The sequence below is a fragment of the Rosa chinensis genome, chromosome 5 (genome assembly GCF_002994745.2).
Source record: "Rosa chinensis cultivar Old Blush chromosome 5, RchiOBHm-V2, whole genome shotgun sequence".
Classification (NCBI taxonomy): Eukaryota; Viridiplantae; Streptophyta; class Magnoliopsida; order Rosales; family Rosaceae; genus Rosa; species Rosa chinensis.
This window is the reverse complement of record NC_037092.1, coordinates 76799720-76818859: the sequence shown is the minus strand read 5'-3', so window position 1 is coordinate 76818859 and position 19140 is coordinate 76799720. Positions and strand designations below refer to the sequence as shown.

Here is a 19140-nt window from a genome sequence, read left to right as displayed (position 1 = left end):
TCTGGAAGGGACTGCCAACCAGACTATTACCTAGAAGGGTCTGCCAACTAGGTAAGATACGCATGCGCCAAACTGGCCTCCTTGTCAACTGTTTCCTTTTTAATCCTTTTCTTTCCATAAAATCACATTTCAAAACTTAATACCATGCTGCATGCATTATTTTAACAAAATAAAAGTCCACTCACAAGTGAATCCCGCAGCTAACCCTGCTGCCTGTCTGTGTCCTCCTCGCTCGAGGGCTCAGTACGTCCTGTCACAATAAAATAGGATATAATTAACCATATAATGAGATACTCTCAAAAACAACTCATTCCCCTCGGAATAAGCATCCGTTATTCACAAATGGTTATAAAACGCCCATCCATTAATTTGAGATTAAATTCTATCATTTCTTTACAATCTCAATGCCCTCTAACTCAAACTACTCAACCGATTTTTAATTCGATTCTCAATCGATCAAGGACTTCACTTAATTTAAATCTTCACAAGAACCTTTCGATAACTAAACAAATTTTTAATTCACTTCCTTCATCAAAAATTACCACCAAATTATAATATAAATCCTTTCCAAAAATTTCCAAATTCATTCTTAACCTTCCTTATTTCCACTCACATTCCCATCTCTCAATTTCAACTCCTCTCTAAATTCTCTTTTCCAAAACACAATCTCCACTCCAAACTCCTCCGCAAAATAGAACAATTCCACATTCTTTCTTAATTTTTCTCTCCTTTGCAAAATCACAATTTCAACTCTAACAATCTCAAATTCTCTCTACTTCCTAACAAATAATTCATAATAGCCCTTTACCAAGAGTTTTCACCCAACACTACAAACATGACAAATCCATCAACCATGTTCAACATCACAACCAAAGAAAACTCAATATCAAACAAACTTCAAGTTTAACACAAACTCAAAGATTAAATTCAATTCCAATCAACCTATTTATTCCAAAATCAACTTCATAACCCACACAACTATCTCTAAACCTGCAGCAGCCACCAAAAACAAGCAAAAATATCCAGAAAAATCAAACAAGAACCCAAGAATTCGAGAGTTACTGTTTACGGTACTGTTCACAGTCTCAAACACCTTCAAATCTTCCTCCACAGCCCAAAACAAGCTGCAACAAGGTTAGGAACTCATTCAGCAACTCACCAACAACCAAAACCCAAAGAAATTTGACCGGAAATCGCCGGAAAACTGAGATCAAAGCAAAAATCCATTTTTTTCCATTTCTGCAATTTTCCTCATATCTCCAAAACCAAAGCTACCCAAGGTGAAATACTTACATTAGATGCAAGAGGAGGAAGAGAAGATCCTCTAATGGCCGGTGGTGCGGCCGGTGGCGATGGTTTCACCGGAAAAAGTGGCTCCGGTTTGCAGAAAGAGAAAGAACAGAAAGAAGAGAAAAGAAAGAAGGAAGAAAGGAAGGGGGGGGGGGCTGGAATCGGGAAACCGATTTCTCTCTCTTCCTTTTCTGTTTTTATTCCCTCTTTTCCACAATAATAACTCATCTAAAAAAAATAACCATGCTATGAATAGTACTTTCTATTTTTGATCATAACTTTTCCGTAAAAACTCCGATTTAAACAAACTTCGTGTCCACGAACTCGATTTTGCGTATTCTACGACAATCTCAAATAAATTTCCTAATTTACCGGACTAAAGAAAAAGTCACTCCTCGGTCAACCACGGTAAAAAGTAATTAATAGGTACGGGGCATTACAGAAACTCTTGCTCCTTCATTTCAACAATCTTGAAGGTCATCTACCCAAATCTTTGATGAATTGCACCAATCTTATAGAACTGCATTTGGCATTCAATAACTTAAACAGGAACATCACCATGCTTAATTTTTCCAAACTCAGTCAACTTACTAAACTTGATCTAGGGAATAATTACCTCACTGGTTTTGTGCGAATAAGCCTTTACTCATGCAAGTTCCTGAAAGCAATTCAACTGAGTAATAATGACCTAGAAGGACCAATCCAGCCTGAGATTTTTTTTCATTGAAATCCTTGTCCTTCTGATATTTCCTCTTGCTTAGTACCAATAGATTGACCAACATGACTAAAGAAATGAAATTATTTATGAGTTGCAGAACTCTTGAATTCCTGGCCTTAGCATATGTTTTTGTAGATGAGGAAACACGAGCTGATGTTGGCATGGTTGAATTCGATGGACTCCAAAATCTTCAATTTTTGGATTTAGGTTACTGTGACCTTACTGGTGAAATTCCTAAATGGTTATCTAAGCTCAAGAGGCTAGGCATCTTGTATATGGACCATAATAAAATCACAGGGTTAATTGCTAGTTGGATAGGGACTTCCAATGCTGTTTTTTATCAACTTGGAATCCAACCTAATTTCAAGTGAATTTCCAAAGGAACTTTGTAGACTACCAAAGTTGGTGTCTGAATAGACTGAAGCTCAAGTAGACGATGATGAACTTGAATTGCCTATCTATGGATCTCAGGGTAGATTATCGGTGGTGTTAACAAAGAGTAGTAAAAATTTACCTCACTTTTACTAAATCTACAGCTATTGTACACATGTCCAAAACTATATAGTCTATTGTTGTAACCCTTTTACTCAATTTCGATCAATACAGTAGCACAACCTCTCTATTTTCTCTGCATTTCCTTCCTCTTCAAGCTTTTCTTCTTCAAGCTAACATGGTATCAGAGCTCAGGTCAATCTGTGACCTAGTTTTTGTCAAGAAAAATAATCAAGAATCAAGTTCTCCTCAGGTTTACTATAATTTGTTCAAGATAACAGACCGTTCGTTCAATTTCGGCTCAAGATTCAGATAAGATCATCATCGATTTGGAAGATTTTTGTTGAAGTTTTAGCTATTGTTCATATTATCGAAGCTTTTGATTTTCATTATGAGTACATGATTACTGGAAGTTATAGTTGAAGATACAACAATCTCAGAAATCTCTGCAATTTTTAGCATTTGATACTTTGGAACCCTAGAATTTTGGGGATTTTAGTTCAGAGGTTCTCTTTGTTATGATTTGAGATTTCTTCTAAAATTTGGTTGTTGATTGATGAAAATAGGTGAAAGGAAGAAGTGTATTTTGATTCATCGTCAAGAAAACTGATGAAGTGTTGATGTGATTTTTCATGTCAAGAAAGAATAATTTAAGTTTAGGTGTCTTTGCTGGTACTTAAGGTAGATAGAGATTTGAATGTGCAAAAGATTGTTACTTAAAGTTGCTGATCATTGAAGATAGTACTAAAGTCTCTTGGGTTGCAGCAAACTGGTATTCACTTTGGTCTCGGTATTGATTCTTTAAAGAATGCCTATCAATAATGTCATATACACTTTGCAATATTAGGTTGTCGCAAGGATTGTTGGGACACAGAATTCTGCATTGATACTCCTTTGACATCATTGTTTACTCTGGTCTGTAGTCTACAATTTAGCTTGATCAGAAATATTTGGGAATGAGAAAGAAAGTTGGAAAAAAAAAAAACTGAACTGTGAAGATTTGTGAGTCTCATTTTCAGGTTCTTTTACACTTCTATGTTACCTTGCATCATGGATAACACTACTGTGTTACAAATTGTCTATTGTCCAATTTCTACAATCTAATAACAGTTCAACTAGATGACACTAACTACGTTACTTGGAGATTTATGCTAGAGTCTACGTTGGTAGGATGTGATCTTATGGGATATATTGATGGATATATTCCTTCTCCACAATACAAAATTACAGAAGAGGGTAGTATTACCTCAGAGCTTACACAAGAGGATAAAGCTTGGAGGAAGAATGACTCTGCTTTAATGACATTAATAACTAGTACTTTCTCTCCTATTTCTCTTTCTTTTATTGTTGGGAGCAAAACCTCAAAAGAAGTCTGGTTTTCACTTTATGAGAGGTATGCTAAACTTTCAAAGTTCAAAGCTTTTGAGTTCCAGACCTCATTGCAAAGTATATGGAACATTTTAAAACTGTTCGGGACCAACTGTCTGTTGTTGGAGTTCTCATTCCTAATGAAGATATAGTGTTTCTAATCCTAATTGGATTGCCTGTTGACTTTGAGACCATAAAGGCTGTCATTAGAGCTCAAGAGACGCCAATATCTCTAAGCGAGCTTCGCACATTATTGTTAGATGTTGAGTCTGATATTGTTCAAGAATCAAGATCATTTGCTCCTGCTCTTGTGACTGTAGTTGTTGTCAATCTTGAGAACCATACAAGAACTTATGTAAGGCAGTGTTTCGAATATTCTTCTGCCACACATCTTGCTACTTCAGTTTCTCCAATTACTCAGTGTAGTTGTGTACCTCAACAGGCTGTTATGCAAATAGTACTAACTATGCTATTACATCTGTTTCTGGGCTGCCCCTTATGTCAAGTAATGGTCATATGGTGACATCCACTTCCAATGCATCTGTTGGTTCCATTGTTTATCCTCTTGGTGCAAATGTCATTCCAACAAGTGAAGTTCTTTACAACGGCATAATTTCTCAGCCAAACACTGGTCTTATTCAGCAAAATAGTACACATCCTTCTCCTCAAGTTGCCTTGCAAGCTGGGTATTTTAACTCTATTGTTGGTGCGTGCAAGTGTTTTGACCAAAGAAGAAGAGCTAGAGTTCGTTATCAGAATCGTGGGTGGAATTATTACAGAAATCACAACTATGATTATACTCAAGTTAGGACTTCTGGCTTATATGATAATTTATGTAGTTTGGGGAATAAGAACTTTGGAGGTCTCAATGGTTATGGTGTCTCAAATGGGATCAATAACACTCCTGAAGCCTATCAAATCTGCAATAAAAAGTGACACACTGCTCTAATGTGTTCTCAGAGATCATCTCATCGGGAAATTATTACCTCTGAATCTTATATGCAGTGTCAGATTTGCTTCAAGAGAGGTCATAGTGTAGCAGAATGTTTCTATGAACCCGGGTAATTTTGTTTAATTACTTTGGATTTTCATACGGTTAGTTCCGAGTTTTATTTCTGAAATTTGGAAGTTAAGTTAGTCCAAAGTACATAGGCTTGTCTCAACTAAGTTTGGAATTGAGCATCTTAGGTGGGTTAGTCTTGGTCGAATTTTACGTGGAGAGCTCTACTAGTATTCATTCAATTCAGGATTGGGCTTAGGAAAAGTTGGGTCAGCCCACATCTTATGCATGTTAGAATTGAGGTGTGTATCTGAGCCTTAACCACGTGCCTAGAGACTAAACCTTTTTTTTTTTTTTTTTAAAGGGGGTTTGGAATCCAGCCTAACTGGGAGGTTCAGCCCCACACCCGTTATTATTATTAATATAAGAGGGATGATTGTACAGCGAGGGGGACATGTTACTTACATCTCGAGTACTAGTACAAGAATCCTCATAGAGTACATCCTGAATAATCACAGGAGTCTCATCTAACCAATAATCATCTAAGTAAGAGACACTAACAAGATGTGCCAATATATGGGTCACACCATTTGCTTCACGAAAAATAGGTCGTAAAGAAAAAGAAGTAATAGCACTTATAGCAACACGTTGACCTACCTGCTCTTTCCCTTTTTAGGCACTCTCAACGTCATCTAGACATCCACCAACACCAAAGCACAATTCAGACCAGAGCTACTATCACCTGATCAACCAACTCCCCCTCTTGCTCCATCAATCTCAAACTTCTCCTTTGGTATTTCTCATTGAGCACCACAGATGATACTCGTGGCTACAACCTTAAGATTAGTTGACTAAGACCTTGGAGTTTGAATTAATCCGGGTAAGCTTCCATGACCCAGATTCTCGTTCTTGGTGAGTTTGAAATTAGGTTGTATAAGTTTGTTGATTATGGGTCTTGTTCATAGTTGAGGTTGAACAGAAGAAGAAATAGGATTTGGAAGTGGGTTCAAGTGCTCGGAGTCGGAATTGGAATTAAAAAGAGCTTTGGGCAGCAATGATCCCGCTCACTAGATTGATCGAGGAAGTAAGCTGTCAAGATGTAATCATATTCGTGGTTTTTGGTTCATGCTTGTTGAAGTGTTGATGTCTTTATGAATGTTTGGTTGGTTTGATTCTTTGATTAATTAAATAAAGATGAGTGGGTCTGCTTGTTGAAAATTATAGTGCTAGTAATTGATTTAATTATGGATGGGTTAGCTTTGGAGAGGATTATATGCACCGACAGTGCAAGTGCACTGTAAGTTATTTTAATCTCTAAAAATAACAGCCACTCATCTAATCCACTCCTTTATATATCTTAATATCAAAAAAAATTACATCCATTCATATTGCAAGTACCCATACACTGACGGTGCATAGAATACACTCCCGGTTAGCTTGTATAAACAATGTCTGGAAGTGTAGCCACTCATTGTTGATAGCTTTATCGTTTGGTGATTTTGGAAATCAAGAGAGTTTAAAAGCTGCATTGTTTTGGTAGTTAAGTTGCAGACGTGAATGAGTACTTGACAAAAACTAGATTAAAGTTGAAGGCTTGATTTGGTTACTTAAGTTCTTGTTATCTAGGAAAGTTATTGATATTATTATACTATATACGAAAGGCCGGTTGGCTGGTTACTGTTACTACTGTTCATCAGGTCGAAAAGGCCATTTTTCCCTTGAATTTTTCTCCCAATTACACATTTTTGTACGTGTTTCATACTATGTCATCTGGGCATATGCGTCTTTTGCCATTGGAAGGGGTTAAAAAAGACGCTTCTGTCCTTTTTCCACTAGAATTTCAGGTTCTTCTTGGTGTTTGACACGATGTCGGCTGGTTCAATTGAGATTTGACATTGTCTGAAAACCTAGTAGACTGATGGCAGAAACAACCTGCAAGCTCGAACAAAAGCCGATAATGATCTTATCAAGTCCAAACAAAACGAAGAATACCAATTCTTCCAGATTTCACAATCGGACAAACAGTGTTCGAAATGGATTCCATGGGATTACAATTTTGTCCTAAATAGTTGAATATATAAGAGGGAGGGATCTCCGGTACTATCCTAATTCAAGAAGCCTCCATTGTCGTCAGCATCTGCTTTTAGCCGACATCAAACTTCTCCATCGAGATCAACATCAGCACAGACTTGGTGAGTTACCCAAGCTTTTTCGTTCATTTACACTTACCAATTTCTTTTGTTAATTTGAACTAATCCTCACTCATTTTGGCTTAGTCTTTCCCTTTTTACGTCATTGTTTAGTTTAGTTGTGCAATTGATTTGATATGAATATTGGGAGAAAATGATGAATTAATTTCATGATTTTCATCATCTATATTTGCAGGGATCCATTCACGTGCTATTGTCATGATTGAAACAGAAAGAAGAAGACCTTTGAGCAATTCAAAGGTAAGGCATGCCTATGCATATTGCAGATTAAAGTTTGAATCCTGCAATTTAAGGTTTAACATCCTTTTTTTTTTCTTTTTTTTTTCAGGAATATGTGGAATTTATATATGGGGTTCAAACCAGGTGGGTCTTCTCTGGCCCATGTTTTTGGTTTAGTTTGGATTCTTAGATAACTTGCCAGAATTGATCAGAAAAAATGCGTTTGGGCACCAGTATAATGGCCAACAGTGTCTAAGTAAGTTATCATCTTTCATATTTTGATCATTATTTCTTTTCATGTTTTATAATCCTCTTATATAAACTTTGTTTCCTTTTACCAAAATTATTGTTTAGTTGTGAATGAATCTGAATCCATTGTCTTTTCGTTCAAACATCTCTATAGTGCTCAATTAACTCAGCATAGTAGCTTTTGGTGTTGTCATGAAATGGTTAACTTTATGATTAACAAAGTCAACTTCCTCAAACGAAACAAATTGCACCATGTTCCAGCAAGAAACAAAATTTTTAACTGATGAATTTCTTTTCTCAAGTTTCTGCATTTTGTGATCTGTATCTACATCTTTTAGATATACTGCTTTCTTCTGTCTGTTTATTTTCTAAAAGTTTATAATTCGTTTTAGCCTAATAATCAGGAACAGTTAATATAAAATGCTTCATTTATGCATTACCTTAAAGCCTTAACATCCTTTAAAAAAAGGCATATAATCTTTTGATAAAATTTCACTAGGCTTCAGTGACAGATACAAGAAAATAGATCAACTGATTCTACTGAAAGCTTTAATTCCAATTTGTCTGGCATCTGCATGTTTTTTCCAGCTTGAGTCATTCGGTCATAGTTTCAAATTCAGTCTTCAGCTTTAAAGGCTTAACTTGGTTGGTTACAGCAGCTATGGCTGGTTGCTTCTTATGAATTACATATTGGCTAAAAGCATTTGAGCAAGTCAGGTAATTCTCTATCTGTGTCTATATGTATCTCAATTTTTTTATTCGCTTCTCTAATTTCCAACTATCACACCTGGGTATGTAAGCTATTGGTTTCCTTTGCTTTAACAACTGAATTTATCAGTTTAAATGTGTAAGCAATCATTTAGCACTATTTGTGTATTTCTAGCTGGGCGATTTAGCACAATTGTTCCTCAAATTTTTTTAATCTTTAAGGTAGATATATGGCGCCTGTCGCAGCTAAAGAGACATTCTACACCTCAGGATGTTTGCCAAGATTTTGCACCATTTGCAAAGAATGATGGAAGCAGCAACTTTCAAATTAAGACATTTGTAAATGTCATAGCAGGTAATACCCTTTGTCTGCTGCTTAACAAATAGCAAAAAGTATGTTGCTGTTTGTGTATTGGTTTTTCTAACATTGGGAATACCTTTACTCTTCAAAGTTCAGATTTTGAGGAGTGAGTTGTTTTAGCACAATTCTTGCTTGACTGTTTGTGCTCTTTTGTTTCATGTAGTTTCTGAAAAATGGAAGTTTTCATTTACATGTGGTTAGGAAATTGATTATATCATTTACAGATGATGCACTTGCATATATAACATGTGCACTTCTAACTCTTAGGGGGTCATGGTGCTCAAATGATTCTATTGCAATTCTGTGGGATTATTTCTCCCCCTAGCTCCCCTCCTCCCCCAAAACAAAAATTTGGGACAGCGATTGAAAGAATGGAAGTTTTTATTAGGGAATTAGGTATTTCATTGTTCACTAGATGCTCTGCAAATATTGGAACATTTCATGGCAAAAAAATTGCTCTCTCTCCCTTTTTTTTTTTTTTAATTACAGTGATGAACTTTCAGCTTTTAAGTTTGATAAGGAAAATTTTTAACTTTTTTTTACTCTGAAATTGGAAGAATATTTTGACTTGATTTTCGTGTTTGATTAATCTGATTCTTAAAGTTCTGGTCTTCTGTTGCTCTTGGTTTTATTTGCAGCACCGATGTACCTAATTGGATCAAAATCGCTCATGTTTGTATTTGGTTAACATACCAGATTTTCAAATCTGTAAAAGATACTCTGATTATGGACATAATATTTTGAATGTTTGTTTTTGTTGTAGTTAAACTTATAACCAACCCGCAACATCACTCGGAATTGATCTCTATCGTTGTCTACACAAGCAATTACTCTCCTGAACAACAGTAATGTTATGAGATCAGGGATACCATGTAATATTATGTAATAATTTCTTTCTTCCATTACGTAGTTCTAATTCATTGATGAGTAACTCCCGCGGCAAAGCGTGGGCATAATTTCTAGTCTTAATTAAAGTTGGGTGTTCGTTTCTCATAAAGAGATTGGTAGTTGAATTGTTAAGCTTGGTTTGGTATTAAGGTTCAGCGAGAGGATCTGAGCTGCATGTTGATGTGTATATATATGTTATGGTTAAACAACTTGTGGCTGATGACATATAGAAAGCTTAATTGAGGTTTTGGTCAGAAAGTTGTTTGGCATGTTGCTAGTGCTTAATTAGAAATCAAAGGGAGGCCATGATTATAAAGTTTGGTATATGCTATGTTTGACTATGAGCTGGTCTTCTTGGTGAAAGTTATGTACTCTATGTAGAATTATTTGATTGTAATTCATGATTCGTCGAAAATGGTACATAGGTGAAGGATAACCATTTGTTCCTAGAGAGTTTACTAACTTAGAATTGTCGGGTTTAGAATTCTAGTGACCGAGGCTTAACCAACGACAGTGACAGCTTGGAGATTGTCTAAGCACGGATTCCAGGTAGGGGGGGACTCACCTACGCCTCACTAGAGTTTTCTTTATATATTTGTTTTAAGTATTGCATGACTTACGCACGGTTTCGGTGTCTTTTATTCATTTTATGTTTAAGGAAAATATGATTTGTAGTAGTATTATTGATAATAGGAGCCCTACATATAGGGATTTACATAGTATACAAAAGGTAATAGAATCCAAACATAATTAGGAAATCTAGAACCTTCTCTTATTACAACTCTAAGATTAAACTCTAGTTTGAAGAGGCACACATGATGTCGACTTCCTTCAACACTCCCCCTTGTGCCTCTCAAACTTGGTGATGACACTTTGATCGTTGTCTCACTAAAAACCTTGCCAGGTAACAAAAACTCTGTGGGACAAAAATAATCCTGGTCGAAGGACAAAAAGAGCACAACACGTCCTTCACTCTTCGATATCGAACATGTAGACATCATACCTCCCTCTGATATCAATATCTCCCCCTGATTGCTACAATCATGGGAGTTCGGATAACTTTCTCAATCCGATGCTCTTCACATGTTTCTCAAATGTTGATTTAAGTAACGACTTAGTAAATAAGTCTGCTACATTATCCTCAGATCCGATTTGATTCAGTTCAATATTTAGAAGTGCTTGTTGTTGCTGATTGTAAAAGAACTTAGGTGATATATGCTTCATGTTGTTGCCCTTGATGAAACCTAATTTCAGTTGCTCAATTCATAAATGCAAGTAGGTTTATCTGTGGTAGACTTCAAACCACAAGTTTCTCGAATATGTCTAATTACAGACCTTAGCCATATGCATTCTCACACAGCTTCATGTAGAGCAATAATCTCTGTATGATTTGAGGAAGTAGCAACAAGGGTCTGCTTTATAGACCTCTAAGATATCGCAGTGCTTCCCATGGTAAAGACATAACCCGTTTAGGAGCAACCTTTGTGAGGGTCAGAGAAATACCCTACATCAGTAAAATCCATCAAAACATCACCATCATTTTGATGTAAGGGAGGAGGATGGGTGACCGGCGGCTTTGCCTATCACGGCGTCTTGGACGGTGCCACTTGGGCTAATGAGATCCGTTCTCATTCTTCCGTCATTCTTTTCTCTCTGCAGGGATAGAACAAGCCCATATGTATCTTATATTTTAAGTAACAAAAGATTGTCTTTATACAAGTCCAATGATGTTGGGTTGGCGCAGGGCTACATCTAGCCAACAAGTTCATAACAAATGAGGTGTCTGGTCTTGTATTGTGTTAAGTACGATAATGCGCATATTGCACTTAGGTACGATAATGCGCCTATTGCCATTATCACGTCTTCGTCATCATCCCTGGGACGAAACGTATCCCTCTTAGGGTCAAGACTACGGAAGACAATGGGAGTGCATCTTTGACTTTATCAAAATGTAAACCATTTATTGACACGGTATACTTCTAAATCTAGACAAAATCGTGTTCTCCCAAGGTCTTTCATCTCAAACTCGGATTTCAGGTGTTCAGCGGTTTCCCTTAACTCTCAAAGGTTCCAATTATGTTCATCAACATAAACTGTGACAATTGCAAATCCAGAACTTGTCATGAAAACACAAGGGCATAGTTCATTATATCCCTTCCCAATCAAGTAGTCACTTTAGTGAGCGTTTCACCCTCATTGAAAACGCCCTCCGTGGTTAAGAGCCACTTGATTTGGGTAAATGAAGTATATAAGACCCTTCATTATATTCCATATCTAGATCCCCATAGAGATACGTAGTCACCACATTCATAAGCTGCGTGTTCAGTTATTCGGAAACTACCAAACTGACAAGGTAGTGGAGTGCAATGACATCCATTACGAGAGAATATATCTTCTCATAGTCGATTCTAGGGCGTTTTGTGAGAAGCCATGCACCATAAGGTGAGATTATCATCTCTTTTTCTCATCACACTATCTAACGAATACCTATTAATGTCAATATGTTTTATGTTAGGAGGTGTTGGCATCTCAGGCCCGAAATCCTTCCTCTTCGTTAGTGAATCCAATTCAACCTGGATCGCATCTTTCCATTTAGGCCAATTTTCTCTATGTTGGCATTCTTCAACGGAGTAAGGTTCGATGTCATTGGTCTCAATAATTCCACGTCTTCATGTACACTAGTGTAATTCGTAGAGATCTCTATATTCTCAGGAATTAGTTCTAACATTGACGCGTCCCCCAACGATGTCTCTTGGACATAACTACAATCCATAATATTCTCATGAGACGGATTTTGAATATCAATGATCAATGAATCAAGTTGTGCCAAACTCGCCCTCTTCTTAGGGCGAGAATCCATCGAACCTATGGGTCTTCTACGCTTTCTAGCGGAACCCATGACCTATGACACCATTATGCCACCTTTATGGCGTCACCATACCACCATCTATGGTAGTCGTGCCGTACCCATCTCCTTTGGGTGGCACTATGTCCTCTTATGGGGACATCAATCCTTGCAGACATGTTTACAGCAGGTATATGTGATCTCATCACTTTTAGGGGATCAAGATGAGACATAGTGGGGACAGACCACGACAATTCTTGTCGTTCTTGTTTAACATTGACGTTCTAATCTCCCCCTAACGACGGGAAGACTGTCTCATCAAAGTGGTAATTCGCAAATCCAACGAAAAAGAGATCGCCTGTCAAGGGTTCTACATTGCGGACTTATGGTTGGAGACTTATGTCCAACACAAATATATATATATATATATGCATTCGTTGCAATGACTCATGTTGATGCACTGTGGCGGCGCAATTAGCACATAAATAGCACACTCAAATATGCATAAGTACGAGATATTAGACTCGAACCCAGTCACTAGCTGTAACGCAAATAAAAGTTGAGTGGCTACTGTGAGTAGTAGATGAATTAGCATAGCTGCATGCGATATTGCATAACCTAAGCGGAAATATTGGTGTGCGTTACCAATGTCCGGGCTACTATCGTAGTCGTTTAATGGTGGTTTTTCCGCAAGACCAATTGGGTGTGTACATGGGAATATGATACTTGATATCAATACCCAATGATATGCAATAGTCATCGAAAATTTTCGATGTAAACTCTCCAGCATTATCAAGTCAAATTGACTGAATGGGATGATCTGCGTAGTGAGCCCGTAGCCATATGTTCTAGGCTAGGAGTTCATCATAAGCAGCATTACGAGTGGATGATAGCGCGACATGTGACCAGCATGTCTGCACATTAACCAACACCATAAAACATCTAAGCAGTCCGCAAGTTGGTTGAATCGATCCACCAAATCCCCTTGGATTCTATGTAAGAATGGAAATATTTCTTTAGTGTCATTTGCATAGGATGGTCTTCATCCTAAAAAAAAGGCTTTACGGAACGAAAGATTGACCTTATAATCAACCAATGTAGGTTTTAGTTGAGCCACAATGTCACAATTTACTTTGAAAAGTAGAGATAGGAGCCAAGTCTCCATACATGGCGTCAAAGCCATGATTTTGCCGCAGGGGGATCAAGGCGCTGGCATTGGCCTGCCGGTGGTGCATGGCGGTAGTGCCCCAAGGCGCAGCGGCGGTGCAATGCTCTCTTTGAATCGAATTTTGATTCTCACTTCTCTTCGTTCTGAAGAAGAGATGTCTGTGTGAAATCTTTAGCATCACGGATCATCATATCATGACCTGGGTGTCCCAAACAGTCGTGTCAAAGCCTATATGTGTCAGAATCTCATAAGTCATCTCTCATGACATGGTTGGATTCAATGACTCGAATAGTGGTTGCATACAACCCACTAGAGCGACACATAAGTTTCTCTAATACTCGTTTATGTCCGTAGTCATTAGAGGTGATGCAAAGGAACTCTTGTCCATTCTCACAATGTGTTTCCACATGAAAATCATTGGCTCTTATATCTTTCACATAAAGTTCGAATTAAGGTATGTCCAAGACATTTAGTAAAAGAATCGACACTTTATTAATAGCCAATGATTACATCAAAGTTTCTCAACCAAAGTCTAATCCAAAATAAAAATCAAACTTAGACAACTCGTAGTCACTCACTCAATCCATTTGGTAACTCCAATCAAATATGACTAGGGAAGTAGAGAGAGATGTCGGTGGAGCGAGGCTCTCTTAAGTACCACTAATCTCAATCACTTTCCTAGACATCACACTTCATTGGATGCGCCACTTGAGAAAGAGTTAATACAAAATTGTCATTTATTGATTAAGGCATAATTGCCATTACATAATTCTTGGAAAAATAAAAGACTATTCGAAATAAAAATCTGCGACATTTTGTCTTCATTGCCAGATTTTAAAGTCTTTTTGAACTCGATGTCTTGATCACCATTGATCAAGTACTTCATAAAACATAATGTAGAGGATGCTCTCTTGATTGAGGCATATTGACGCAATATAAATGGTCCCTAGGACCATTGGCGTTGGAATAGTGTTACCATGGCCAAAAGTGGCGCCATGATGTCCAACCCCCAACCCTCAACGTCATGACTCCTTTGGTCATGTATTTGCCAACTTTGGCGATTATCTTCATGAGCATGTTGATCATATCATCAATGGCGACTTCTTCTAGCCATTAAACGGTGCTCATGGTAACCATCTTGAGGCCTATTATATTTTCCATTCACAAAGTTTGTGGCTGTGCCTTTCAACACATGCCATAGCTCCAATTAGCTTATTGAAATTTGTGATCTGTCTTGCATTTACATGAGTCCGGAATAAATCAGAGGACCTCATAGCATAGACAAGGAAGGTATTGAGGGTTTTCTCAATCAATTGTTCTTCTGTGATAGTTTTTCACAAGCATGCATCAATGTCTGATGCGGAGAGCTTCAGAACAATATTCCATAACTTTGTCAAAGTTAGAGAAGTAGAGATAATTCCATCATGCTTCGAAGTTCAGAAAATTGTGAATGTTGTTAAAACATTCACGAAGCGCTACCCAAAGGTTTCTAGCTCTATCCTCATTCATGTACTCAAAATGGAGTGTCATCTCCATGTGGCGCTTCATCAGGGTAAGTGCCCTGGAATAATCTATCTTAGTTTGTGAGTCCTGAGCGGTTCTTTTAGAACAGGGCTCTTGGATTATAGGCAATAAATATCCCGTGCCCGTAGAATCCAATGGGGTAAAATTGAGCTCGTTCAAGTTTGATATCCAAAAAGGAGAAACAAGAATGGATTAGTTTCGGAGTCAATGCTTCCACGAAAACTAATATTAAGATTTCTGAGCCTTAATGCTACCAAGAAATCGATTTCCAAGAAATTTGGATTAGACCGAAACAATGATGTTTTAATATGGTCACAATTTGATGCTTGCGGATGCTCTTAGTCTGAATATTATGAACACTCTTAGTTCATTGATTACGAACGCTCTTTAGTTCGTTTATTATGAACACTCTTAGTTCATTGATTACGAACACTCTTAGTTCGTTTAGCGTGAATCCCCACAATTTCGCTTATTAAATAATCGAACCCATGTTCGTATTATACAAATCCTGCAGCAAATAAAGGAATTTAAAAGACAAGAAAGCAAGAACTTTAATCACAAAAGCTTAATTGATGATTCAGGGCTTGAGAACACGCGCGTGTTGGAGCAGGCGTGTTAGGGTAGCAGCAACGGTGGTAATGCTTCAATCCTAAGCTAGGATTGCAGTGGCTGTTCGATCCTAAGATAGGATTGCAACCGATTTACAATCCTGGTCGTGACAGAGGGCTGGAACGCAGGGCTGCAGTGAGTTGTGGGGCAGCAGGAGCTGTTGGCGCGCGAGAGCGTTGCTTGGGGGGCTGGCAGGCGTACGGGGGCTCTAGGTGTGCAATAGGAGCGTAGGGGCAGCAGGGACGCTGCAGGGCAGCAGCGCGCAGGTCTGAGAGCAGGGGTGGGCGAGCTTTGGGCTGGGTGCTGGGTGAGTTGGCTACATGGGCAGCAAGGAGGCTTGTGGCAGGTGGGGCAGTAGGCGGCTGAGGGTAGGCTCGGTCATGTTTGGGTTCTTGCGGCAGTTTTGGTGTGGAGAGTTTTTAGGGTTTTTTTTCTCTTTTAGGGCTACAGTTAGGGTTCATGCTGATAATGTGTTGAAGGAAAATATGATTTGCAGAGAGAATTGATGGGAGAATTGTAGTAGTATTATTGATAATAGGAGCCCTATATATAGGGATTTACAGAGTATACAAAAGGTAATAGAATCTGAACATAATTAGGAAATCTAGAACCTTCTCCTATTACAACTCTAAGACTAAACCCTATTTTGAAGAGGCACACATGATGTCGACTTCCTTCAACATTTTATTTTTTTTTATCTTATTTTATTTTACCGACACAGAAATTACTATTAACGTGTCAGGGCCATGCCATACGGTCAAGTAAGTTTGATGACTTGAGAGCGAAGGGTGACACTGTCTTCCTTAGTTAGATCCCCTTAACCTTCAATCGTCCGAGTATTCCGATCATAGTGACGGACTCGATACGTGTGTGTAGCTAGGTAGTGGACGCTCTCCCTACGCTTACCTGGTAATCACTCTAATTAAGCTAAGGTCGTGTAGTTGGTCCGTGGGACTAGTCATCTGGTTATAGAGATACTGGGATCCCATCTATTAGTCGTTCACTTTACAATTTTACGTACCATACTTATACATTATATGGTATATGCATTCCTCTCTTTTTTATCACGTTTTACTGCATGCTATTTATAAAACCTAGTGGGGTTGAGCTCATCTACTGGGCGATGAACATATGTGATGCTCACCCCTACTTTCCTTCCAGGAACTGAGCAGGAGCCAGCTGAGGATCAGGCTTAGACACTTGGGTGTTGGCATCGTCAAGTTGTGAATAGCTTCTTTTGGACTTGACTGTTGGTTTGGCAGGTGTTGATCAATCTCCCTCCTTCTGAAATTGTGAATATGGTATTGTTTTGTTGTGGGAACCTTTGTAAATTTACTATTATCCGCCTGCCTATCTTTTGGTGTGTGTTTTACTTATTGTGAACTTGAAACCCGAATCTTGGACTCGTGACTTTTGTGGAATGTAAATAAAGGACTCTTTTGTTGTAAAATCTTTACACTTCCAAATAGTACTCTCAAACTCAATTGTAAACGTTTGTCTCACCACGATTCTAAAAGGCCTTGTAAGCTTTTGTGGCATGGGTTTGTGGCACAAGCTGCAGACTCGTGTTCAGAGGCTTGCGTCGCTGTAACGTAATCCTTCTGGGGCGTTACAATTTCCATAGACATCACAATGTTTTTAAACCTCCATCTGATGCATCTCCTCAACCCATGGCTACTTCTTTCTTCTCTCAACCCAAGTCAATCTCCATTGCAGCTCAACCAAGTCCCTTACTTCCATGCCAACCATTCCTCCTGGCTGAAGTCTAATATCTTCACCAAATCTCTCTATTCTTTGTAGCATACTTCTCATTGCAGCAGCTTGATGCTCTGAATCTCCCATCAAGCTGAGGAGGGGTGTTAACAGAGAGTAGTAAAAATTTACCTCACTTTTACTAAATCTACAGCTATTGTACATGTGTCCAAAACTATATAAGTCTGCTGTTGTAACCCTTTTACTCAATTTCGATCAATACAGTAGCACAGCCTCTCTATTTTCTCTGCATTTCCTTCTTCTTCAAGCTAACAGGTGGAGTACAAGTTTTCTTACTTTGTTCCAGCAATATTCATTGGGAATAATACCATTAGTGGAAACATACCTATTGAGATCGGCCAGTTGCAGCTTCTACATGGGTTGAGTTTTCGAAAAAACAACTTCTCCAGTAACATTCCAGAGCATATATCTAACCTCGAGAATTTGGAGGCATTGGATCTCTCCAGGAATCAGTTTACTGGAAATATCCCATCATCATTTACAAAGCTTAATTTTTTGGCAGTCTTTAATGTCTCGTACAATAATCTTGAAGGATCAATACCAAGAGGCACTCAGCACCAAAGTTTCAATGCTTCTGCATTTGAAGGGAACCTAAAACTTTGTGGTCCACCACTTCCAAATGAGTGTCCAGCAAACGATGACAATGATAATGCAGGTTACAGCCAAGACCATACAGAGGATGAGCATGAAAATCTAATTTCATGGTTCCACACTTCCATCATTCTCGGCTTCATTGTAGGATTTTGGGAAGTTTGTTGCCCTTTAGTGCTAAAAAAGAAGTGGAGATATGGATATTTCAAATTCCTAAACAGAGCACAAGATTTTCTCTACGTGATCATAATTGATTGTGTGTATGGCAAGAGAAGGCTTAGAAGGTAGAATTCTGTGCTCTTTATTTAAAGATTTTTTTTGTTTGTGTGATGGTTTGTTTTGTTTTCATAGCTCTATCTAATTGTTAATCTTCTGGTGTTTACTATGAGGAAGTGGCAACACACTCTATCAAGTTAAATTGAAACAAACAGAAACAAAGCACTTGCACTAAATATTTTTCAGAACTAACCCTACTTTGATGTCAAATTCCTGACCATGCTATGGCAGTAGTAGAAAATACTGGTCTATGAGTATATCTATACCAAATTTACAGAATGATTGATGAACTTTTTTGAAATTTTTGTACATCATGCTATTTTAGAACAACTTCATAACTTGCTGTAATTATTGTGAAAGTTGCACGCCGTGCACCTGGTTAGTAGAGAATTTGTTTTTATTTCCCGACTTTCATGAGGTTGTGGATAAGTCATTTTTTGGCTACTTTGTACTAATATCATATGTATTGATCCCTGTTTCCCATAAAGTTCTTACATCTTCTTGCCAAAAATAAAATAAAATGCATATGTAATCAATCAACTCACTAGGCTAGGAAGTACCTTTTTGTGGCAGAGAATAGTTAAGACCTTTGCTCATATAATGAAGCAGATACATGCAAAATTGCAGAAAAGAGTGAAGACACCAGGCTTTGCTGATCTTATCGCCCACACAACCTGAGTGAGGAGGTATGGGCTTGTGAAAGTGAAGATATTGGGTTATATTGGTATCATGTTACACTTCTCAACTTTCGGCTCGCACTCCAGCGCCATTCGATCGTCAACTGTTATGGGCTAGGCTCGACCTTTCAAGACTCGGGCCCGTTTGGTAGACAAAATAACACTGCTTTTTTT

The 19140-nt window shown here is 38.1% G+C and overlaps 1 protein-coding gene across 1 annotated transcript; it reads left to right on the top strand.

Moving 5' to 3' along the window:
- Window positions 1-14866: 14866 nt before the first annotated feature.
- Window positions 14867-18301, top strand: LOC121049281 (receptor-like protein 8). Its single transcript, XM_040505990.1, has 2 exons — window positions 14867-15068; window positions 17709-18301. Exons 1-2 carry the CDS (start codon window positions 14867-14869, stop codon window positions 18299-18301), a joined length of 795 nt encoding a protein of 264 aa, XP_040361924.1.
- Window positions 18302-19140: the final 839 nt, after the last annotated feature.